Source organism: Balaenoptera acutorostrata, chromosome 7 (assembly GCF_949987535.1).
Source record: "Balaenoptera acutorostrata chromosome 7, mBalAcu1.1, whole genome shotgun sequence".
In the NCBI taxonomy this organism is placed as follows: domain Eukaryota; kingdom Metazoa; phylum Chordata; class Mammalia; order Artiodactyla; family Balaenopteridae; genus Balaenoptera; species Balaenoptera acutorostrata.
The window spans coordinates 97093025-97118425 of record NC_080070.1 but is presented as its reverse complement, the minus strand read 5'-3'; the positions used below and the strand labels follow the sequence as shown (position 1 = coordinate 97118425).

The following is a 25401-nucleotide window of genomic DNA, read 5'->3' as shown; positions in this document are numbered from 1 at the left end:
ATGTTGAAGTATCAGTAAAGTGAGTTACATAATAAAACTAACTTGCTGTTTCAGAAATTAGTTGGCTGGGGAGGGAGTCCGGGAAAAAGTCTGGAACTGCCTAAGAGGCAAGAGACCATTGTTTTGCGGTGAGTGAGGAGAGGGGATTCAGAGCACCACCTAACCGAGCTCCAGAGTTGGGTGCAAGCCGCGGCTATCAGTGCGGACACCAGAGATGGTCATGAAACACTAAGGCTGCTGCTGCAGCCACCAAGAAGCCTGTGTGCGAGCACAAGTCACTATCCACACCTCCCCTCCCAGGAGCCTGTGCAGCCCGCCACTGCCAGGGTCCCGTGATCCAGGGACAATTTCCCCGGGAGAACGCACGGTGCGCCTCAGGCTGGTGCAACGTCACGCTGGCCTCTGCCACCACAGGCTCACCCTGCATCCTGCCCCTCCCTCCCCCCGGCCTGAGTGAGCCAGAGACCCCGAAGCAGCTGCTCCTTTAACCCCGTCCTGTCTAAGCAAAGAACAGACGCCCTCAGGCGACCTACACACAGAGGCAGGTCGAAATCCGAAGCTGAACTCCGGGAGCTGTGCGAATAAAGAAGAGAAAGGGAAATTTCTCCCAGCAGCCTCAGGAGCAGTGGATTAAATCTCCACAATCAACTTGATGTACTCTGCATCTGTGGAGTACCTGAATAGACAACGAATCACCCCAAAATTGAGGCAGTGGACCTAGGGAGCAACTGTAGACTTGGGGTTTGTTTTCTACATCTGATTTGTTTCTAGTTTTATGTTTACCTTAAACCAGTTTAGTATTTAGAGTTTATTATCATTGGTAGATTTGTTTATTGATTTGATTGCTCTCTTCCTTCTTTTTTTTTTATATATAGATATATATATGTTTTTCCTTTTTCTCTTTTTGTAAGTGTGTATGTGTATACTTCTTTGTGTGATTTTGTCTGTATAGCTTTGCTTTTACCATTTGTCCTAGGGTTCTGTCTGTCTGTTTTTTTTTTCTTCTTCTTTAGTATAATTTTTAGCATCTGTTATCATTAGTGGAGTTGTTTTTTGGTTTGGTTGCTCTCTTCTTTCTTTCTTTTTCTTTTTTTTAATTACTTTTTAACTTTTTTATTTTTAATATTTAAAAAATTTTTTTATTTTAATAACTTTATTTTATTATTATTTTGCTTCTTTTTTTCTCCCTTTTCTTCTGAGCCATGTGGCTGACAGGGTCTTGGTGCTCCAGCCAGGTGTCAAGCCTGTGCCTCTGAGGTGGGAGAGCCAAGTTCAGGACATTGGCCCACCAAAGACCTCCTGACTCCACGTAACATCAAACAGCAAAAGCTCTCCCAGAGATCTCCATCTCAACGCTAAGACCCAGCTCCACTCAACGACCAGCAAGCTACAGTGCTGGACACCCTATGCCAAACAACTAGCAAGACAGGAACACAACCCCACCCATTAGCAGAGAGGCTGCCTAAAATCATAAGGTCACAGACACCCCAAAACACACCACCGGACACGGTCCTGCCCACCAGAAAGACAAGATCCAGCCTCATCCACCAGAACACAGGCACCAGTCCCCTCCACCAGGAAGCCTACACAACCCACTGAACCAACCTTACCCACTGAGGGCAGACACCAAAAACAATGGGAACAATGAACCTGCAGCCTGCGAAAAGGAGACCCCAAACACAGTAAGTTAAGCAAAATGAGAAGACAGAGAAACACACAACAGATGAAGGAGCAAGGCAAAAACCCATGAGACCAAACAAATGAAGAGGAAATAGGCAGTTTACCTGAAAAGAATTCAGAATAATGATAGTAAAGATGATCCAAAATCTTGGAAATAGAATGGAGAAAATACAAGAAATATTTAACAAAGACCTGGAAGAACTAAACAGCAAACAAGCAATGATGAACAACACAATAAATGAAATTTAAAATTCTCTAGAAGGAATCAATAGCAGAATAACTGAGGCAGAAGAACGGATAAGTGCCCAGGAAGATAAAATAGTGGAAATAACTACCGTGGAGCAGAATAAAGAAAAAAGAATGAAAAGAATTGAGGACAGTCTCAGAGACCTCTGGGACAACATTAAATGCACCAACATTCGAATTACAGGGGTCCCAGAAGAAGAGAAAAAGAAAGGGACTGAGAAAATATTTGAAGAGATTATAGTTGAAAACTTCCCTAATATGGGAAAGGTAATAGTTAATTAAGTCCAGGAAGCACAGAGAGTCGCATACAGGATAAATCCAAGGAGAAACACACCAAGACACATATTAATCAAACTATCAAAAATTAAATACAAAGAAAAAATATTAAAAGCAACAAGGGAAAAACAACAAGTAACATACAAGGGAATCCACATAAGGTTAACAGCTGATCTTTCAGCAGAAACTCTGCAAGCCAGAAGGGAGTGGCAGGAAATATTGAAAGTGATGAAAGGGAAAAACCTACAACCAAGATTACTCTACCTAGCAAGGATCTCATTCAGATTCGACAGAGAAATTAAAACCTTTACAGACAGGCAAAAGCTAAGAGAATTCAGCACAACCAAACCAGCGTTACAACAATGCTAAAGGAACTTCTCTAAGCAGGAAACACAAGAGAAGGAAAAGACCTACAATAACAAACCCAAAACAATTAAGAAAATGGGAATAGGAACATACATATCGATAACTACCTTAAATATAAATGGATTAAATGCTCCCACCAAAAGACATAGACTGGCTGAATGGATACAAAAACAAGATCCATATATATGCTGTTTACAAAAGACCCACATCAGACCTAGGGACACATACAGACTGAAAGTGAGGGGATGGAAAAAGATATTCCATGCAAATGGAAATCCAAAGAAAGCTGGAGTAACAATTCTCATATCAGACAAAATAGACTTTAAAATAAAGACTATTACAAGAGACAAAGAAGGACATTACATAATGATCAAGGGATAAATCTAAGAAGAAGATATAACAATTGTAAATATTTATGCACCCAACACAGGAGCACCTCAATACATAAGGCAAATGCTAACAGCCATAAAAGGGGAAATCGACAGTAACACAATCATAGTAGGGGACTTTAACAACCTACTCTCACCAATGGACTGATCATCCAAAATGAAAATAAATAAGGAAACACAAACTTTAAATGATACATTAAACAAGATGGACTTAACCGATATATATAGGATATTCCATCCAAAAACAACAGAATCCACTTTCTTCTCAAGTGCTCATGGAACATTCTCCAGGATAGATCATATCTTGAGTCACAAATCAAGCCTTGGTAAATTTAAGAAAACTGAAATTGTATCAAGTACCTTTTCCGACCACAACGCTATGAGACTAGATATCAATTATGGAAAAAATCTGTAAAAAACACAAACAAATGGAGGCTAAACAATACACTACTAAATAACCAAAGATGACTAAAGAAATCAAAGAAGAAATCAAAAAATACCTAGAAACCAATGACAATGAAAACACGATGACCCAAAACCTATGGGATGTAGCCAAAGCAGTTTTAAGAGGGAAGTTTATAGCAATACAATCCTACCTCAAGAAACAAGAAACATTTCAAATAAACAAGCTAACCTTACACCTAAAGCAATTAGAGAAAGAAGAACAAAAAAACCCCAAAGTTAGCAGAAGGAAAGAAATCATAAAAATCAGATCAGAAATAAATGAAAAAGAAATGAAGGAAACGATAGTAAAAATCAATAAAACTAAAAGCTGGTTCTTTGAGAAGATAAACAAAATTGATAAACCATTAGCCAGACTCGTCATGAAAAAAAGGGAGAAGACTCAAATCAACAGAAATAGAAATGAAAAGGGAGAAGTAACAACTGACACTGCAGAAATACAAAGGATCATGAGAGATTACTACAAGCAACTATAGGCTAATAAAATGGACAACTTGGAAGAAATGGACAAATTCTTAGAAAAGCACAACCTTCCGCGACTGAACCAGGAAGAAATAGAAAATATAAACAGACCAATCACAAGCACTGAAATTGAGAATGTGATTAAAAATCTTCCAACAAACAAAAGCCCAGGACCAGATGGCTTCACAGGTGAATTCTATCTCTATTTTGAGAAGAGCTATCACTTATCCTTCTCAAACTTTTCCAAAATATAGCAGAGGGAGGAACACTCCCAAACTCATTCTACGAGGCCACCATCACCCTAATACCAAAACCAGACAAAGATGTCACAAAGAAAGAAAACTACAGGCCAATATCACTGATGAACACAGATGCAAAAATCCTCAACAAAATACTAGCAAACAGAATCCAACAGCACATTAAAAGGATCACACACCATAATCAAGTGGGTCTTATCCCAGGAATGCAAGTGTTCTTCAGTATACACAAATCAATCAGTGTGATACACCATATTAACAAACTGAAGGAGATAAACCATATGATCATCTCAATAGATGCAGAAAAAGCTTTTGACAAAATTCAACACCAATTTATGATAAAAAGAAAGTAGGTATAGCGGAAACTTACCTCAACATAATAAAGGCCGTATATGACAAACCCAAAGCCAACATCATTCTCAATGGTGAAAAACTGAAACCATTTCCTCTAAGATCAGGAACAAGACAAGGTTGTCCACTCTCATCACTATTATTCAACACAGTTTTGGAAGTCTTAGCCACGGCAATCAGAGAAGAAAAAGAAATAAAAGGAATCCAAACTGGAAAAGAAGAAGTAAAGCTGTCACTATTTACAGATGACATGATACTATACATAGAGAATCCTAAAGATGCTACCAGAAAACTACTAGAGCTAATCTATGAATGTGGTAAAGTAGCAGGTTACAAAAGTAATGCACAGAAATCTCTTGCATTCCTATATACTAATGATGAAAAATCTGAAAGAGAAATTAAGGAAACACTCCCATTTACCACTGCAACAGAAAGAATAAAATACCTAGGAATAAACCTACCTAAGGAGATAAAAGACCTATATTCAGAAAACTATAAGACACTGATGAAAGAAATTAAGGCTGATAACAAACAGATGGAGAGATATATCATGTTCTTGAATTGGAAGAATCAACATTGTGAAAATGACTATACTACCCAAAGCAATCTACAGATTCAGTGCAATCCCTATCAAACTACCAATGGCATTTTTCACAGAACTAGAACAAAAAATTTCACAATTTGTATAGAAACACAAAAGACCCCGAATAGCCAAAGCAATCTTGAGAAAGAAAAACGGAGCTGGAGGAATCAGACTCCCTGACTTCAGACTATACTACATAGCTACAGTAATCAAGACAGTATGGTACTGGCACAAAAACAGAAATATAGATCCATGGAACAGGATAGAAAGCCCAGAGATAAACCCACGCACATATGGTCACCTTATCTTTGATAAAGGAGGCAAGAATATACAATGGAGAAAAGACAGCCTCTACAGTAAGTGGTGCTGGGAAAAATGGACAGCTACATGTAAAAGAATGAAATTAGTACACTCCCTAACACCATACACAAAACTAAACTCAAAATGGATTAAAGACCTAAATGTAAGGCCAGACACTATCAAACTCTTAGAGGAAAACATAGGTGGAACACTCTATGACATAAATCACAGCAAGATCCTTTTTGACCCACCTCCTGGAGAAATGGAAATAAAAACAAAAATAAACAAATGGGACCTAATGAAACTTCAAAGCTTTTGCACAGCAAAGGAAACCATAAACAAGACGAAAAGACAACCCTCAGAATGGGAGAAAATATTTACAAATGAAGAAACTGACAAAGGATAAATCTCCAAAATTACAAGCAGCTCATGCAGCTGAATATCAATAAAACAAACAACCCAATCCAAAAATGGGCAGAAGACCTAAATAGACACTTCTCCAAAGAAGATATACAGGGGCTTCCCTGGTGGCACAGTGGTTGAGAATCTGCCTGCCAATGCAGGGGACACAGGTTCGAGCCCTGGTCTGGGAAGATCCCACATGCCGCGGAGCAGCTAGGCCCGTGAGCCACAATTACTGAGCCGGCGTGTCTGGAGCCTGTGCTCCAAAACAAGAGAGGCCACAATAATGAGAGGCCCACACACCGCGATGAAGAGTGGCCCCCACTTGCCGCAACTAGAGAAAGCCCTCGCACAGAAACAAAGACCCAACACAGCCATAAAAAAAAAAAAAAAAGATATACAGATTGCCAACAAACAGATGAAAGAATGCTCAACATCATTAATCATTAGAGAAATGCAAATCAAAACTACAATGAGGTATCACCTGACACCAGTCAGAATGGCCATCATCAAAATATCTACAAACAATAAATGCTGGAGAGGGTGTGGAGAAAAGGGAACCCTCTTGCACTGTTGGTGGGAATGTAAATTGATACAGCCACTATGGAGAACAGTATGGAGGTTCCTTAAAAAACTAAAAATAGAACTACCATATGACCCCGCAATCCCACTCCTGGGCATATACCCTGAGAAGACCATAATTCAAAAAGAGTCATGTACCAAAATGTTCATTGCAGCTCTATTTACAATAGCCAGGACGTGGAAGCAACCTAGGTGTCCATCGACAGATGAATCGATAAAGAAGATGTGGCACATATATACAATGGAATATTACTCAGCCATAAAAAGAAATGAAACTGAGTTATTTGTAGTGAGGTGGATGGACCTAGAGTCTGTCATACAGAGTGAAGTAAGTCAGAAAGAGAAAAACAAATACCATATGCTAACATATATATATGGAATCTTAAAAAAAAAAAAAAAGAGTCCTGAAGAACCTAGGGGCAGGACAGGAATGAAGACGCAGATGTAGAGAATGGACTTGAGGACATGGGGAGGGGGAAGGATAAGCTGGGACGAAGTGAGAGAGTGGCATGGACATATACACACTACCAAATGTAGAATAGATAGCTAGTGGGAAGCAGCCGCATAGCACAGGGAGATCAGCTTGGTACTTTGTGACCACCTAGAGGGGTGGGATAGGGAGGGTGGGAGGGAGATGCAAGAGAGAGGAGATATGGTGATATATGTATATGTATAGCTGATTCACTTTGTTATAAAGCAGAAACTAACACACCATTGTAAAGCAATTATACTCCAATAAAGATGTTAGAAAAAAAAAAAAAAGAATTTAGTTGGCTGAAAGGCCCGTTCAGCCAACATCCATTCTCACAGAGACAGGAAAAGCTATTTCCAAGAAATTGTCATTTTTAGAGGAAATCAGAACCGTGGCGTCAGGTCCCACTCTCCACTTGACCTATCTCATTCATCTTTTCTTTCCCTTTCCATATATTTATAATGAATATACCTTTATCCACCCTTTGGTCTTCCTTATAATATTGAAAAAACAATAATGAAAGCAAATCCTGCCGACATTTGGCAGAATTCAGTCCCTGACAGGAAATCACTACAGCTTTCTTGCTATTCTACATCTGAGTTCACGCAACTAGTGCCAAAAGCCAGCAAACTAATTGGTGTTGTGGTGACATCTAGTGGTCATTTCCACTATTAGCTCTGCCTGCTTGGCCACTGGCGTCCCAGTGCGTCGTCCACCCAATCTTGTCCAGCACAGAGCAAGGGGAGGAACGCTGGTGTCCTTCTACCTGTGCAAGGCCCTCTTCCCCTCAGGCCAAAGTCATCCTCCTGTCAGAAGACGCCACTCTCATACTCACACTGTGGCTCCCAAGAAAAGTTCTCTCCCAAACTATCTTCCTCTCACACCCCCATTAAGAAACCCCTTTCTTCAGACCCTTGTCTGAGTTGAGAATAAGCAGACAAAACACGTCCAAGGACATGCTTCAGAGGGGCTTCTGAGCCCATTGATTATATGTAAAATGGAGTACGTGTTTGTATGAGCACTTTTCTGGGGAGAAGGTCTACAGTTTATATCAGACTTTCAAAGGAATCCATGGCCTAAAATAGTTCAAAACTACTGAGTTAGAAGGAAAAATGATCTAAGTTTTAAAACAAAAACAACTTACATTTAAATAAGGAACACTATTAGCCGAAAGCCCCAGAAATATTGTAATATAAATGTGTAGGTCTTTCAAGGAGGTCACTGGGCTGGATGTTATAATACAGATATTGAGAGAGTACAGAGAAAACAGTGGCATATGTCATTACTTGGTATCTAGTACATAAGTGATGTAATTTTTTAAGTTATGAAAATTCACAGAGATCATTATACATTGGGAAGTCTGTTTGGAAGTCTGGGAAATAGCTAAGACCCAGAGGATGAAAACGGATATGTAAATGAAGGGTGAAGAAAGGATATTCTAGGTGGGGCTCTGAGGAATTGAGCAAAGACTGAGAGAGCAGAATGTGGATTCTGGGTTTAGATCAGAGACAGAGCTTTAGAGAAAGCAGAGAAAACAGCCCACAGCCCTTCACTCTCTGTGGTGAAGGTTTCTGCCTCTAGGGTGTATTTACCAACCTCAGCAACCACCTGGGTCCCATCCCCTAGAATCCTAACTGGTGTGGGGTGTGACCTGAGCCTCATGAGTGTTCGACGGTCCCCAGGCAAGCCGACCATTCAGCCTGGGCTGAGAACACGCTTGAGCATATACAGGTCATCCCAGTCTCCCTCCCACCCTCAAAGGTTCTCATCTACATCTCTGGTTTAAAGGCTGATGAAGAATCAGTTGTCTGAAGACTTGCAATTGTGTTATGACAGAATAGGAGACAGGGTTAGACAGGAGGTTAGGACCAATCCTCAAAGGATCTCAAATGCCAAAGTAACACCAGCATGCTCATTAACCCAGAGAGTAAAAGAGGCTCCAAGGTAAAAGGTTAGCTGTTATAGCATGGTACGGGGAGGGGGGCGGGGGGGCATGAGAGCTACACAATCACACCCTAGCAGCCAACCTGGGAGCACAGAAAGCCACTGCTTTCCGTCAACCGGCACTTACAGAACTAGTTGAATACTAAGCACCATATTCATCAGGGACAACAGCAAAGTGAAAGCCACAACAGTCTGAAGCACATCGCCAGCTTCTTGAAAAGAGCTTATAAAGCTTTCAAATACACAGAAATGCTTTCTAAGAAAAATACCCGTGAATTTAGCTACTTCTGGGAGACTCTGGTGTTAGAAGCCATCAGATCCTCAAGGAATGACCCAGAAGCACTTCCCTGCACAGGGGGAGTTTTAAATTTTGATTTTAAAGGAAGGAAAATTATTCCAAGTCTCTTCTTGAGAAATAATCTTATTTTGTCTCTTAGGATGACATGAAATAATTACCAAATGTAGCCCATCACAACTATTAATTGAACAAAAAGACCAAAGGGTTACATTAAGGGACTGTTTCCCATTTATGTGGGAAATAATTTTGATTTTTTTTCTTTAAAAAGGAAGATAAAAAGCCCTGTGGTACTTACTGGCTCAGCTGCAAATTACTGCCAGGAGAAAAACATCTGCCTTTCATTTCTTAAAGGCCCTCTGGCTTTGATCCTACATCTGCTGATGAACCAGCATCTTCTTTTACAGAAGAGGAAGCCAACTCAGAGAGAACCTTTACCCTTCATATCAGGGCTCAACTAGCAGAAGTAAAGCATCAATCCAACTTGGCTCTTCAGTGGATACCATCTCAGTATCAGCTTTTACTTGCAGCCCAGAGAAACACAGTGACCTACTACCTTCAGCACAGACAGAATAAAATAGAAATGTCTTTGTGTCCATAAAGATAGCAAGGTACGATACTAAGCCAAGATGCTCTAAGCAGGCCATCCATACAGAGGACCAGCCACCAGAACTCCTGAGGCTTCCTGCCGAGGGGACTGCATGTTGTAAGTCCAAGTTCTCCTATTTATAAGTGGACTTTCTCCTTCTTCCCAACATTTAGTAAAAATATCTCTCTTCTTTGCACAGCTGGGTAGTACTCTTAGCCATTTTTAATGGGATGTAATTTTTCATGTAACTCCCTAAATATGGCTCTAAACTATTCCATCTCGCAATCGGCATATATCCTGAGAAAGCCAATGCTAAGATAGTTCCCTCCTCTCAACCTTAAGAATTGAACATTATGTCTTCAACTAAACTATGAATAAAAGCAGCACAGCCTAGTGGCTTTGCCTTCTTGAGAGACAAAAACAAGAATTCTTGATCCTGGGTCTGTTCCTCAATTTCATCATCTGAGAAGTAAACTGAAGGTACCCCCATCTCTACAGATATGACAGGAATGAATTTACCAGCCTGGTGCTCTGTCTCTAATAAGTTGTGTTTCTTTGTAACATCATAAAATTATGTTTATACAATATTAATTGAACGTGCCATAACTCTCTGTCCCCAAAAATATGTTGTATAGGAATAACTCTTGTTTTTTCTCTACAACAGTCTATTCACAGAATATTTCACTTCTGGGCACCAAATGTGTGGGGTTTTTTTCTCCACATCCATCAGTTCTCCAATGCCAGCAGGGTGTCCTATGATTACCTGGAGATAGTGTCAGATCCCACAGGTTGTGAGGGCTCAGTCCCACAAGACTGCCCCCCATTTCAGATGCTAATCGCAGGTCCACGTTGTTACCTGTGATTCTGACTGACTGCCTATCAATCCGAGGTTCCCAGCACCCCCTTCATGGGTTCTAGAATTTGTTACAGTGGCTCATGGAACTCAGGAATACAGTTTACTTACTATATACCAGTTGATTATAAAAGTATACAACTCAGTAAGAGCCAGATTGAAGAGATGCGTGGGGCAGGCCGTGTGGGAATGGGTTCTGAGCTTCCGTGCCCTCTCCAGGTGCGGAACCCCCAGCCCTGCACCTCCATATATTCATCCAACCCAGAAGGTCTTCAGTTAGGGTTCTTTATGGAGGCTCCATTACATAGGCATGATGGATTAAATCACTGGACGTTGGTGACTGAACTCCATCTCCAGCCACTCTAGCTTTGGAAGGTAGTGGTGGTAGAGGGCTCAAAGTGCCAACCTGCTAATCACATGGTTAGTTTTCCTGGAAACCAGCTCCATCCTTAGGTGCTTTCCAAAAGTCACCTCATTAACAAACTCAGGTGTGGCTGAAAGGGGCTTGTTAGGAATAATAAAAGATATTCTTTTCACCTTTGTACTCTGGAGCTACTTCAGGAACTGGAACAAACACTAAACATTATAACAAAAGATGCACTTGTAGCTTTTATCACTTAGGAAATTACAAGGATTTTAGGAGCTCTGTGCCGGGAACCACGGAAGAAGACCAAATATATATTTCTAGTTATATCACAAGATCACGTATGTACAAACTAAACTTTGGAAAGTCAATATTTCCCACATAACCAATTGACATTTCTCATAATGCTACACTGTTGTCAAAGCAACCATTCTCATTTTTAAAAATTGTAAGCTTCTACACTGCGATTGTTGATACTTTGGATCTCTAAGAAACGTTTTCTTTAAGTGATGGTGACTGTCTGTACTGGGAGGGTCAAGGGAAAGAGTGTCTTTTGTGTTTCATTAGACGCTTAATTATAGTCATGCTCTGCCCAATTAAAACAGTATTTTTTAAACACTTTTTAAGTGTTTCAGAGAAGAAGCATAATTAAGTGAACCAGTCTCTGAATGGAGAACAGCACAGGTGTCAACCACTCTTTCCCCAATTGCTCAGGGGCATCTAGACCCCTGATGGACACTGTAGCCATGCCCTCACTTGGAGTGGCCATAACTGGGATGGGGCTTGAAGTCTTTCTCCTTCCCAGTCTCTAGGTCAGATAGTTAATAGTCGCTACACAAATGATTAAATTAAAGGCTTCCTTACTTTATAAAATGAAACTAAAGATGTCTGGCTTAACAATACTCCATTTCTCCATTATTGATATTCAAGTAAGCTATTGTTTCTACTTTTTTTTTTTAATCCTTACATGACTTCCCGTGGAAGAGATAAATTCATTCTTAGGAAGGCCATTCTTGATGACATTCCTTTTTAAGGCGAGGACCTTGTTTTAACATACATTTCGTTTCATTTTTTTAAAATTCTTTTGGAAACCATTCTATAAAGGAAGGCTTTTGTCTTTCAGGTGATAAACTGGTATAAACCAATTAAATTCGATGTTCATATGTTAAACATTTGTAAAGTGCTTCACTTCGCACTAAACTTATTTGCAGAGAGAGCAGAAGGAAAGTGCTCATCTAGTTTCATTTTGCTCATCCCTCTCCAGACTCCTTATCAGGGCAGTCATCTTCCAAGCAGGATGGAAGCAAGTGTGGTCAGAGTAGTCTGGGGTCCCTTGGGCCTCGTGGAAAGTCCGGCAGCAAGCATGCCTTCAAAAGGTAACTTGTGTTTCAGGTCAAGGGTGCTCAAAGCCAACTCCTATGGGGAAGCTGCAAGAACAGTCACATAATGGGCTGGGGAGGGAGGAAAAGTAGGTGGGATTGCCACTGGAACCAGATCCACTGCAATATAATTAGGCTGGGAATTGCGGTAGAACTAGGTCAAAGGCAGCTGCTTATTCTCAGAGGTATTATGCAAGCAGAGATGGGGAAACAAATGAGAGCTATCGGGACCAGGTGTCCTGTGAACTGGAAGGTATGATTAGTGATGGCAGTGGGGGATTGGAGTGGAGCTGGCCACCAAACCCAGTGACATCTTCTCCTGAGCCCAAGGCAAATCCCGGCAGCATTCCTCTGCCTTCCCTGATGGATTGTGTCTGCGTGGAGAGGACAGTAAAGAGATCTACAGCTCAAACTTGTCCTACATAACACTTCTTACTAACACATGAATGTATGTGGAGTCTCGGAAGAGCTTCCAAGCATGTTTGGGAACAGTTAATGGGAAACAACTCTCTTCAGAGCCAAATGCTAAAGATAACTAGGGGAGAATAGAAAACAGTGAGGAGAAGACAAAGTGAATACCAAGAAGGAAGAAAAATGAACTACATAAAAACATAATTTTACACACACACACACAAATAGAAAAAAAAAAAAAAGAAAAGAAGAAAATCAGAGAGGGCAAAAATAAGCTATTTTGTTCCCAAGCAAAGGCAAATTGTATTCTTAGAATAAGGCAATTGGTAAAAAGTTTGAGAACTTTCCCATCACTCTTTTATACTTACTTAATTTTTTAAATGAAAATACACAATAATGTAAGGTTATAGTAAAATCGATAAACTCATAAATCCCTTGTAACAGTGTAAATTATCACAACATATTTTGAATATCAATTTGGCAATAAGAATCAAAAGCTATAAAACTTGTCATAGCCTTTCACCCAATAATACTCCTGGGCATTTAACCTTAGGGGAATAAATCACATACACACACAAAAAACTACATAAAAGTATTCACTGCCACATTATTTTTAATAGCAAAAAAATATTTTTTTTAATGGAGGCTAGAGACAAACTAAATGTCTCAAAACAGAAGAATGATTAAGTAAACTAAGACACAGCAACACAGTGGAAACCTATGGAATCATTAGAAATCATAATTATGAAAATTATGAAGTTTATGTACCAACATGAAAATGCGTATGATATATTATAATTCATAATCTTTATTAAATATCACTAGATGGCCATTACTACTAGGTAAAACATGCAGACCTATGACAAAGACCAAGAGGAAATGGGGCAAATAGACAATATATTAGGAACTGTAGAATTGTGGGTGACATTGCTTTCTTTTTAAAATTTCCTTCGCTGGTTTATTGTGTGTCCATTAAACACGGTATGGATTTGTTGGACTAGTGGTAAAAGCAGAAACAATAAAATGAAAGGATGGAGGCTCTTAATAAGAATCTTTTAAGCTATTAATCAAACCTTTCTTTTCCCTCGTCTTCCTGCTTTTATAGACCTTCACAGTTGTCTCACTCTGCTGCCTAGATATATCTCTTGTCCATCTCCCCTTAAAGGACCAAAACCCAGAACCACTAAACCTGCCCCAGTCAGCCCTCTTTCACCCCCAGGGCATCACCGTGACCTCAAACGCCCAAGGCTTTCCCTCAGCTGCCGGAGCCTGGCCTGCCCTTCGTGGATCCAAAAGAATCAAATGTAAATAGTAAAAGGCAGCAGCATACTAGGCTGCCTGCTGCCAAAAGTTGAGATTTCCCAGCACACACCAAGCTATAATTAACAGGAGGCAATGCCAAAAACAACAAAGGAGCTTCAAGGAAACTATGTTAAAATACTCCTCAGTTTTTAACTACATACACATTCTTCTCTGCTCACCCACCCCACCCTCCCTATTGTACTCAGAAACTCCTCTGAAACCACCAAACTGTAGAGAGACACTAACGCTGCCGCTTAGTGGGCAGGAAGAAGGTGTGTGCGGAGACCACAGGGACAGCCCGAGCAGGTCACTCTTGAGAAACAGAATCACTGTTCTCAGAACGAGAAGGAAATTAGTTAATCCCAGCCCAGGTTACTTAACGGTTCTAAGATTCTGTGTGTGTGTGTTTGTTTGAGGGGGTGACAATGCAAGTGAAGTAAAAAACAGCTCCTAGGTCTGCTCAAGAAAATTTACAAGAACTCCTCCAGCATGGATTGGTTTGAGGCACAGTGGAAAGTATGACTTCTATACACTTCACACCGAGCCCTGCAGTTCTCTGTCTTCAGAAAACCTCCCTCTTCAAAGAGCATTCCTAAGAATTGCCCTGATATCATCCTTGGTGACTACCATTTAGGAAGGACTGCCTAGACAACTAGCCTTACCCCTTGCACCATCCTCCCCTGACAGTTTACAATTCCTTTCGGAACCACCGTGACACTCGGGGCAGGCGACTGTGAGGCCAGCAAGGAAGCCACGCAGGTCTGGGCTTTTGTCTCTCACTGTAAGCACTTACCTTCATAAGAGGCAATGGAATCTCTTCTGTCACAAGGGTTATTCCAGGAATTTCCTGTGGTGGGGGAAAAACATACACACAACTGCTAAACGTATCAACTACCCCCAGCCCGAGCCTTCAGGAAGTGTCTTCCGTGCAGACAGAAGCTGAGGGCAGCTCCCAGTTTGCTAACCTTTACTTTAAATAAAACTTGGGGTTTATAAATACCAGTGAACACAACCTATCTCTTGCCTCGGGAAGGGAAATATTCTGTAAAGTTATGATTATAATAGTTGACAGTGTCACTAAAGGAAAGGATAAACTATTATGAAGAAATACAGAGTAAATAATGTATTATTTACACACTTCCATTTAAGAACAAAGGAGGCAAATTACATTTGCACCATCAAGTATAATAATAAGGTGGACACTTTCCTTTCTTGTACTCCTTCCTCGCTCTTTCACTTAAATGTATGATAGTTGGTCCCTGCCTCAGTAATGGGATTCTTTTTTGACCTCAGTGGAAAACTGTTCTGCACTTCATCCTCTACCGTGATTTCGGAAATAAGAGATCCCCATGAAGTGTTTACATAGCCAGATCACCATGGCAAATCTGCAAGATGCAATTCATATCAGGAAGTCCAAATTATAACATTCTGCTAACTAGTGAGCATTAAAACAGAAATTTAAATAAAAAGATAAACTGACAAAATTGCCACTTATTTATTTTAAAAAGTGTGTTTCCATGTTAATTATGTATATTAACCTGTCAACTAGTCAATTCCTCTTTCATTTCCTAAAAAATAAGTAGATGATATATGAGAAAATAGAAATAAAACCTGGTATTTGTTTAGAACTTAAATGTCCTGGGTCTTATTGACATACAATATTTCTGAGAAAAAGGGCATCACAGGGATGGAGAAATAAATTTCCAGAACATTCAAGCAACTGAGTCCTCCACTGGACAGGAGAAAGCCTGTAATAAAAATCTATGTATGCTTCACTTATCACTACTCAGCAATAGAAATTTCACTACAGCTCTAGGTTATAAATAGCATCTTCAAATAAGTATAACAAGTCTCACAGTCTGCAAAGCATAATTCAGGATTATCTATGTGTAAGACACAATATTTTCTAGTATCTTAAAAAAGATAACCCAATTCAGTTATTTACAGAAATAATCTGTCTCCATACAGAAGTGTGAAATTTATTTATTAAGGGTATAGCATTAAGAGCATATGCAGATTAGAGAAAAGAAAATGATTTACATCATTGCTAAAGAAAATCATAGGCTCATAGAATTTCAGGATTAGGAGAGACCTTTAAGGTAACCTACTCCAACCGCAAGAAGTCTAAAGCAACATGATAAACCCTAAAATAAGCTCTGTACGCAGTGGTTAAAACTTTGGGTTTTTTCATATTGCACTTCTTGTAGGACTTCCTGATGTCACTCTGTATGTCCACACATCTCCTCTGCCCCACAAAGAAGGAGAAATGCAAATGTGAAGAACTGCCTGTCAGGATGACACTCACACAACACCCAACTAACACGTGCTCCATGTTTAAACACAACCCTGGGAACTAGAGGTCCAGACCCGGGCTCCCAGACACTGAACACAGGACAGAGACAGCCAGCATTGGGTGGTGAGGGGAGGAAGATGAAATGTGCATTTCCTGCTTCTGGGGGAGGGGTACGGATTAACCTGCGAACTTCCTGCCACATTACCACAGAGTCTGCATGTATATTCACAAGGGTTCTTCAAACAATGAGGGCCTGGAGAAGAAACAAGCTCAGATCTTTCCTTATAATTTTACAGAGAGGCATGAAAGTTGAGAGACAAGAAGAAAGGGTCTTTGGGAAAACACTACCGTTGCGTATACCAAAAATTTAGAAATTCGTCCAAAATGGGACTTCCCTGGCAGTCCAGTGGTTAGGACTCTGCGCTTCCACTGCAGGCGGCACGGGTTAGATCCCTGGTCGGGGAACTGGGATCCCGTGTGCCGCGTGGCACAGCCACAGAAAACAAAAAAAAAGGAAAAAAATTAATCAAACACATCTGATATGCCTTTTTAAAGGACTATATTTAGATAGCCTAAAAACAAAATGGGAAGTGTTACCATTTATCCTCGTACTTATTTTCCTGTGTCTGTGCTACCTGAATTAAATTTATTTTTCTAAATGCTTTTTTGATACAAACCTCTGCCTCAAGACTAAGCACACAGTAGTCCTAACATCTAAATATGAAAGGAGGAGAGGCAGAACCTTTTTCAGGGGGAGCCTGTACATGGTTTTCTCTGCCTCAAGACTAAGCACACAGTAGTCCTAACATCTAAATATGAAAGGAGGAGAGGCAGAACCTTTTTCAGGGGGAGCCTGTACATGGTTTTCACTTCTGATCCAACAAAGCTCAGTTTACTGAACCACATTCAAGAGAAAATGAACAATGTTTTCTCCTGACACATTTCTTCCCAACTAAAAGGAAGGGAGTCTGGACCAACAGGAAGAAAAGGTTGAATGGCATGGAGTTGCTTAAGATTACTGACTTTTACTGATCTTGACGTTTTAAAGTTATCACAGATTTTCTTTCTAAGGCTGGGAAAAAAGCTCATGAAGGTGCTAATCTACTAAGTAAATAGAACAGCTCAGAATAACAGCAGTGGTCCAGCCGTTGCTCATTTATAAAACCCTAAGAAATATTTTCATCTACTCTAGCTGCTTGAAAAAAATTAAAAACTAAAACCATCTGAAGATGATAGAGGCTTCATTCTGCTTGGTAGTAGGAAGAGTAACACGTATGCTGTGCCTTCTCCTTCAGTTCTACTGTTTTATGTAAATAAAACTGGCCAACAGCAAGGACTCACTATTATTTTTCTGCCAGAAAACTCCAATTCAGATCCTTATGCATCAAAACAGAAATGAAATCACAACCTTGGTTACTGTGACAGGAATGTCCTACAACTGACCCACAGCAATGAATCAATTTTAATTACATAAAGAATATAAAGTGTTAACTTACTGTATCCCAAGTGAGCAGTGAGGAGTATGGCAAGAGTTTATCCATGTTACTTGTCTCTGGATAGATGCTCCAATATGAAGAAGCTGAGTAAGTTTTTTGGGGGAAAAAAGACATGTTTTAATATGAAGAATAAGGCAGTAGACATTGTAATTCACCCAAACAAGCAAACCCACAAGAGTTTTCATTGCCTTAGCCTTCATCTGCAAAAGGCTAATCGTTATGGTTCTATCCGCTGATTAAAATGTTCAGGTTCTACTTTTTACATTGAGAATAATTTTTAAAAAAGTATTTGGCACTTACATCTATCCAAATGACGTTATAACCACTTCACACAGAACCAGCCAACACAATGCTTAAAAAAAATCACTAATAAGGTTATAGAATCAAGATCATATCTTATATGTCATCAGTCTCTGAACAGCCACAGCTTCTTACAAAACCACAAGAGAATGAAATTTAATTAGGTGCTGACTACAACAGAGTTTAAAAAAAATGAAAAAACACTCCGACCCAGCATTTTGACAGATTGAGGCATTATCAATTTACTGCTTTCCCTTAAGCAAAAGGGTCAAGGGTTCAACTTAATTTGCACCATCAGCAACACCTACCAATTATAAATTCCTGAATGAGGTCAAATGAATGGCAGGCAGAGATGTTCTCAGAAATCCATTGAATAATCTTTAAAAAGTAAGAAGACAAATCTATTGGTATTTAAATCTGCACCCTGCCCCCACCACCAAAGAAGTAAAAAATATATATGAATAGTTTAAAATTTTGTATCTCTTTTAGAATTGCCTAAGAACACACTCACTTCTACACAATCTCTGAGATACATAACGTAAGGCCGTGTGGGTAAAATATAAATGAGGTCCTTTTTGTACATCATTTTAATAAATGCCCTTGACTGGGATCCAAATAAGCCTTCTTGAACCCAATGTTCGTTTTTGCTAGAGTAGGGCATATTATAGCAAAGTCGCAGTGTGAAGAGCTATGGATACAGGAGAAAACCAAACTCAACCACTGAGCTTGGAGGCAGCAGACCTGGGTTTGAATTTCAGCTCAATTACACCATTTAATCATTGTGAGCATGGCTATGCTATCAAGGAAGGTATAATCCCTGTTATATCAACAGTTCTCTCAATCAACCTCTATAACCATCCTCACCGCTGCAGGAACGAAACCCCTTGTTCCCGACCTTAGAATTGATGCTATGAGGCTTGCCTAGCCATAGAGCACTCTCGCATTTCTGATCCTGCCAATAATTGTTCTTATTTCCAAACCTACTCAAGCTAGTTGTGCTTATTTTCACAATTAGTTAAGTTAATAAAATATTAGCATAGACAAGTGAAATATGGATACAAAAAGAATGCTGGCGGGTCAATAAAAGTTGAAAGCTTGGGAAAGCCTCCAAGACATGTCTCTAAAACACTTATTAAAAAACTAGGTGTGAGACAACTATAAAAGAAAAAATTGCCTGATATACACAAACTGCTTTGAAAGGATTTTTAAACTATTGACCTCCTTAGGGAATAAAATGAAAAGAAAAGAAAAAGAAAGTAACTGCAAGAGCCATACAGGTACAGATAAAGAAAGCCAAGACATTACTTAGTGGTTTTATGTAAGAAAAACGATTTTGAACTCCAATTAGCTGATACACAAAGAAAGGGCCTTAATCTACATTAAAAGATACGGGAATAAATGTACATTTATATATTTTAGGTTAAAAGAAAATATTTAGGCCATCTTTTTTTAATTGACCAACCACCCATTGGTCCCAATCAAGTCTAATGGGGGGTTTCTTCAACTTCACAGAATAGCTGTAATATTAAATGATAAGATGTATGAAAGCGCTTCATAAACTATAATGTGAAATATAAATGTGAGCTATCTCTATTTAAAATGTCATAAATAGATTTTATTTACCACCAGATTTTAGTCCTCTTCATGCTATACACCAAATACAAACCAGGAGAAAAAGCAGATATTTGAGAAACTATGTACCGAGCACTTCCTTGGAATGTTACCGATAGAGCTAACATTTACTCACAATATGGAAAAGAGAATAGTGAAAAGAACAGACACTCCCTCCCAGTCTGAGGTCTGTGTCCATAAAGAAGGAGCACAAGCGAAGAATATGTTCAAGTCAGGATGGAGACCATAAACCTCAATTGTTACCCAATAAAAATAACTTCTGTTCATTTCAGCCACTAAATGTACACGTCTCGTGTTGTCCATTTGCCACTTTTTAAACTTAAGCTACACTCCCACCTTGGCTTCCAGTCGCCGTGGGTCTCGGCCACATGAGAGCACACAGTGCAACAAGGCCAGCTTCTCGCAGTCCAGCCGGGTGTTCCACAGGAACTCCAGTAAGTATGACTGGTTGAGGAGCGCCCTATAGAGCTTTCCGGAACACCAATCCAGGACCAGGGGTCCTGACAGTGACTGTAAAGGACTATGAGGTAGCATATCAATCACTTCACTGTTTCCTGGCCAAAAAAAAAAAAAAAAAAAAGTAGATCAGCAAATAAAAGAAGCCCCTCTCCCCCAAACATAAATATTAACGTTAAAACGAACCCAAAAAAAAAAAAAAAAAAAGAACCCAAATGTACCCTGTTCATGAGGGGAAAAATTACAGCCATACCTGTCAGAAACAGACTGTGGCAGATCAGGTCTGGATGTTGAATGTTAAGTAGATGAAAGAAATGACCAGGTAAGTAAACAGCCACATAATAGTCTGTGGAAGAGAAAGATTTAAGTCAGTTCCACGTGGCAAGAGCTGTACAGGTACAGATAAAGCCAACAACTTTACGGTATCCCTATTTTTCTTTGAACCTCTTAAAACACAAAGGTTTTGTCCAATGTAATAAGAAGCTGTCTGATGTCAGTACGGTCCGTCTTCCTAGCAATATCTCGTTTATTTCTACCTGTACCTAATTTTCTTCAGACAGTTAGCCATGGTTATCTTAACTTATATCTGTAGTTTTGTTTCTAAGAGAACTGTGGCTTTATAGGAATCTAAATGAGCTCTGAGAGTAAGTTAGAATAAAATATATCCAGCAACATGAATTATTCCTTAATCTGACAGGCTGGAAATAGCTTATCATGGGAATTTCCTGCATAATTTCTGCCATGTGGGGGAAGCTCTACAATTTAGTCTCCTATGTCTGCCCACTGCTCATCATGTCGTCATCTTCTCTAAAGAAGCTTTAAATTGATACTCATCAAAACAGTCTCTGCAGGCATTCTGACACTTTGTGAAGTACTAATTTGTTTCCATGCATAGCAAGCTGCCTAGAATGCACATCTTCACAGTCCCTGCACTAGATATTTCTGTACAAAGAACATTTGTATACAGATTGAGGCAAGGTATAAAAAATAGGTTTCTGGAGAAGGGGGCAGGGTAGAAGTAGCCCTTGCCAATAATTTTTCTAGGATCTTAGAAAAACAAAGAAATTCATATAACAGTAGTGAATTTCATATAGATGAAACATTTAGATTATAAGTGAGCCAGCTAGACTCTTTTTTCCCTAAGAAGCAAAGAAATACATGCTAATAATGTGCATAGAAGGCATTCTGTGGAAGGGAAAGGAAAGAGGATGTAAAACTCTAACCAGTTGACTTATAAGTGTCCTTTCAGTCACTGTGGATTCAGTGATGTTAAAGTAGTTAGCACAAGTGGTTGCAATAATGTTACCATTATGGTAATGCATAAGTAGAAAAACACAAATAACGATATAGTAGGGCACAGTGGAAAGGCGTCAAATGACCTAGATTAACTCCTAGCCCTACCGCTTAACCAGTTAATTAGGGTGGTACTATGTCCCTGGGAGAGGGGGCATTTGGAAATACATGAGGATGTTCTGAGTTGTCACTATTATTCAGGTAGAAGGGAGATTCCTACTGCCATTTGATGAGCGAGTGGGCTCCAAGGAGGTTAAATCCCTCAATGTGCAGGACTCTCCCACCCAAAAGTTACTATCTCACCAAGAATGTCAATAGTACCTGTGGTAGGCTGAATGATGGCTCCCAAAGATGTTCACATGGTAAGCCCCGGAGCCTATGAATATGTCACCTTAAGTAATAAAAGGGACCTTTCAGATGTGATTAAGGATCTTGAGGTGGGGGGATATCCTGGATTATCCAGGTGGACCCAATGTAATCACAAATGGTTTTATAAGAGGGAGGAAGAGGGAGAATGACTACAGAAGAGAAGACCACATGATGATGCGAGAGACTGGAATGATGTGGTCACAAGCCAAAAAATGCTAGCCTCTATATGTTGGAGGAGGCAAAGAATGAATTTTTCCCTGGAATCTCCAGAAAGAACCATTTCTGCCCCCACCTTGACACCTCAGGACTCACTCATTGCAGAATTCTCACCTCCAGAACCATAAGACAATGTGTTATTTATCTAGGGGCTAAATGTGTGGTGATTTCTTATTGCAGCAATAAACTAATATAGTGCCCCTGATAAGAGACACTAAAAGAAGCTTGGGCACACATCACAGACTTTCTGAGACTCAGTTTCATTATCTGTAAAATGGGGATAACATCACCAAGAAGAATTGTTGTAAGGATCAAGATAACAAGTAAAACACTTAGAATATAGTATTAATTTTTAAAATGATAGTTTTTTAATGTATAAACATATCTTTCTTATATACAGGTGTTTGGGGTTCAGGGAAAACTTCCTCCAAAACTCTATTCTTTAATATTTCAATCAATATAAGCCCCTTTTAAGAGGGTGACAATTCAGGGAAATTCCATGCAATAAATTGCAAAAAAGACATCACTCAAAAAGCAATACTGTTGGGCTTCCCTGGTGGCGCAGTGGTTAAGAGTCTGCCTGCCAATGCAGGGGATACGGGTTCGAGCCCTGGTCTGGGAAGTTCCCACATGCCGCGGAGCAACTGGGCCCGTGAGCCACAACTACTGAGCCTGCGCGTCTGGAGCCTGTGCTCCACAACAAGAGAGGCCGCGATAGTGAGAGGCCTGCGCACCGTGATGAAGAGTGGCCCCCGCTTGCCACAACTGGAGAAAGCCCTCGCGCAGAAACGAGGACCCAACACAGCCATAAATAAATAAATTAATTTTAAAAAAAAAAGATGCCTTGCTTATTTACCTCTAGTGTCTCTATTGTGTTGTATTTCTAAGAAAAAAAAAAAAGCAATACTGTTGTCATAAAAATTACCTCTAGAATACTTCTAATCTTGGGTACAATTTTGTGCCTATATATTAAAATCTGTTTAAAGAAGGAAAGATGACTTAATGTGAGATAGCCTATTTTTACAAAGCTCTAGTATTTTTGCCCTCTCCACGCTCTGAAGACCAGAGATTAAATCATGCCTGCCCTTTTCAAGAGTCATTCCCAGGGGTAAGAAGAGGAAGGATACCTTTGACCTCACAAAAGGCTAAGTTTTTTTAGTGGAGAGTTTCCCACATCACTCTCGAGATGGGATGCTGATAAAGGATTTCTGATAAGAATCAAGTCTCAGACCCAGGAAACCTTATATTTATCCTTCTTACCACAGGAAGCAGTAGAAGCAGGCCTCTCTAAAGCAACTTCCCAGAGGTTCAGAGCTCATATTAAAAATTGGCACATACTGGCCCACTTAGCATAAGATATCTCTCCTCATCAATAGTATCATTCAAAATAAACATCTTTTTTTTTTTGCAACAGTGTGGATGGACCTAGAGAGTATTATGCTCAGTGAAATAAGTCAGACAGAGAAAGACAAATACGCTGTTATCACTTACATGTGGAATCTAAAAAATAAAACAAACAAATATATATAACAAAACAAAAGCAGACTTACAGATATAGAGAACAAACGAGTGGTTACCAGTGAAGAGAGGGAATGGGGGGGCAAGACAGGGGTAGGAGATTGAGAGGTACAAACTACTATGTATAAAAATGTACAGCACAGGGAAATATAGCCATTGTCTTGTAATAACTTTAAATGGAGTATAATCTATAAAAATATTGAATCACTATTTGTACACCTAAGATTAATATAATATTGTAAATCAATTATACTTCAATTAAAAAAGACCAAAAAAAATATTTTTATGGTCTTTATCACTTTGGTTCTGACTTTTCCCAGTTCCTGCACATAACACCTTCCTAAACCTTTGTCATGATAGTAGATGGGCTGGGAAACAGGGAAAGAAGAAAATATTAAAGAATCCATCTGCTCTAAACCTGAAGCTTTTCTTTTTAAAATATTGTGCCATATCCCATATGCAGGCAAACAACAGTTCTGCTTAGTCTTGTGCTAACCGGTGTGTGCCCCTCATCCCAACTGGCATGGAACAGCAGCTTTCAGTAGGGAGGTACATAAACCCCTTCTTTATTTTCTTCATTACAGACTCACTATGTTTAAGCCAAATACTCAAGTTCCCTTTACCATACTTACTCAATGAAAAAGAACTCAATCAAGCTGATCCATAAATAATTTATGGGACTCAGAAGCCTTTAGCAATTACCAACAGGGAACGGACAATTTCTCAAGAGCCATTGTCTCTCTAGAACCAAGGGACAACATCACGTATTATTTCTCATAGGCTTTTAGGAAACCTCTCGCTCACTGTCATCATTTTTATACTAACAAATGGCTTTTTAGGATTGCTACTAAAAACATAAGGAAGCCCACAGCCTAGGTTCCCTAAGAAAGGAGATGCATCACCTCGCCCCCCTGCCAAAAGGCTTTTTTTTTGGTTGGGGGGGGGGGTTCCAGAGAAAACCGTCCCTTATCTGGCCTCAAAAAGGTCAGTCACAGTCATCACAACCTGAGTCCCTAAGAGGCATGAGGAAAATGAGGCATAACATGTACTGGAAGGAAGAGACAGAGCAGAGAGACGCCTATGCCTCTCACTCACCAAGGCTGAGAAAGGTAATGCCCTTTGTCACACGTGAGTCAACACGCCCAAGAGTAGCAGTGAAGGTCTTGCTGTGCCCTGTGGAGAGAGAACATGAAGCCAGAGAAAGGATGTTAAGAAACAAAGAGCTGGAATTCCACCCAAGGCAGTGACTCCATGACATACGCTCCACATTTAGTAACTGTGAAACTGACAAAGCAAGTGTCTTTGGAGCCCTAGAGCTCATGGTTCCCCATCATTCTCCAAAAATCAGCACTGAAGGCGGATCACCTGAGTGCAGTCACAAGCCAGTAGTTGCTCTGGGCTTATGGATAATCTTAGACCTTAAAAAGTGGGTTGTGCTGGGATAGAAGGACCTGAAGAAATCTACTTGAGGATCCAAGAGGTGGAGGAGAGCAGGTGGCTCACTGGCCCTCGTGCCTCAAGGTTCACTGCCACACTCTTGCAGTCATTAAGGCCCTCAGAGGCTTCTCTGAATCACTTAGGAATCTCACTGTGACTCAGAAAGGGTGTTAGACTATCTACTAAACTCAGTGTAGTGTTGGGCTTCACTCTCCACTCTTCTAACTCTTAATCACGGTTATTAGCTCTTAATAAAACTTTCAGAAAAGTTTTATTTTCTGGCTTTAATCGTTAGATTAATCATTAGAAAAATGTATGAAAACATTCCACAAATATCAGACTTGTACTATTAAAGCATATATAAAGGTCTTCTGAATTTACTTTTACTTTCTTCGTTATTAAGTTATTCAACTCTTTTAATCTCTA

General features: G+C 39.8%; 1 protein-coding gene across 8 annotated transcripts in view; it reads right to left on the bottom strand.

The window, feature by feature from the left end:
- GSAP (gamma-secretase activating protein) overlaps positions 1 to 25401 on the bottom strand; it is a 92010-nt gene that overhangs the window by 22881 nt on the left and 43728 nt on the right. For all 8 annotated transcript variants that reach the window (XR_009008837.1, XM_057549972.1, XM_057549969.1 and 5 more), the window contains 6 exons: positions 24634 to 24711; positions 20396 to 20488; positions 20023 to 20240; positions 18363 to 18432; positions 17755 to 17837; positions 14759 to 14812 (listed from right to left, as the gene is read on the bottom strand). Coding sequence is in view for 7 of the 8 variants with exons in the window: in XM_057549972.1 (XP_057405955.1) it covers positions 14759 to 14812; positions 17755 to 17837; positions 18363 to 18432; positions 20023 to 20240; positions 20396 to 20488; positions 24634 to 24711 (596 nt within the window). In the remaining variant the exon portion in view is untranslated. The remainder of the gene's footprint in view (positions 1 to 14758; positions 14813 to 17754; positions 17838 to 18362; positions 18433 to 20022; positions 20241 to 20395; positions 20489 to 24633; positions 24712 to 25401) is intronic.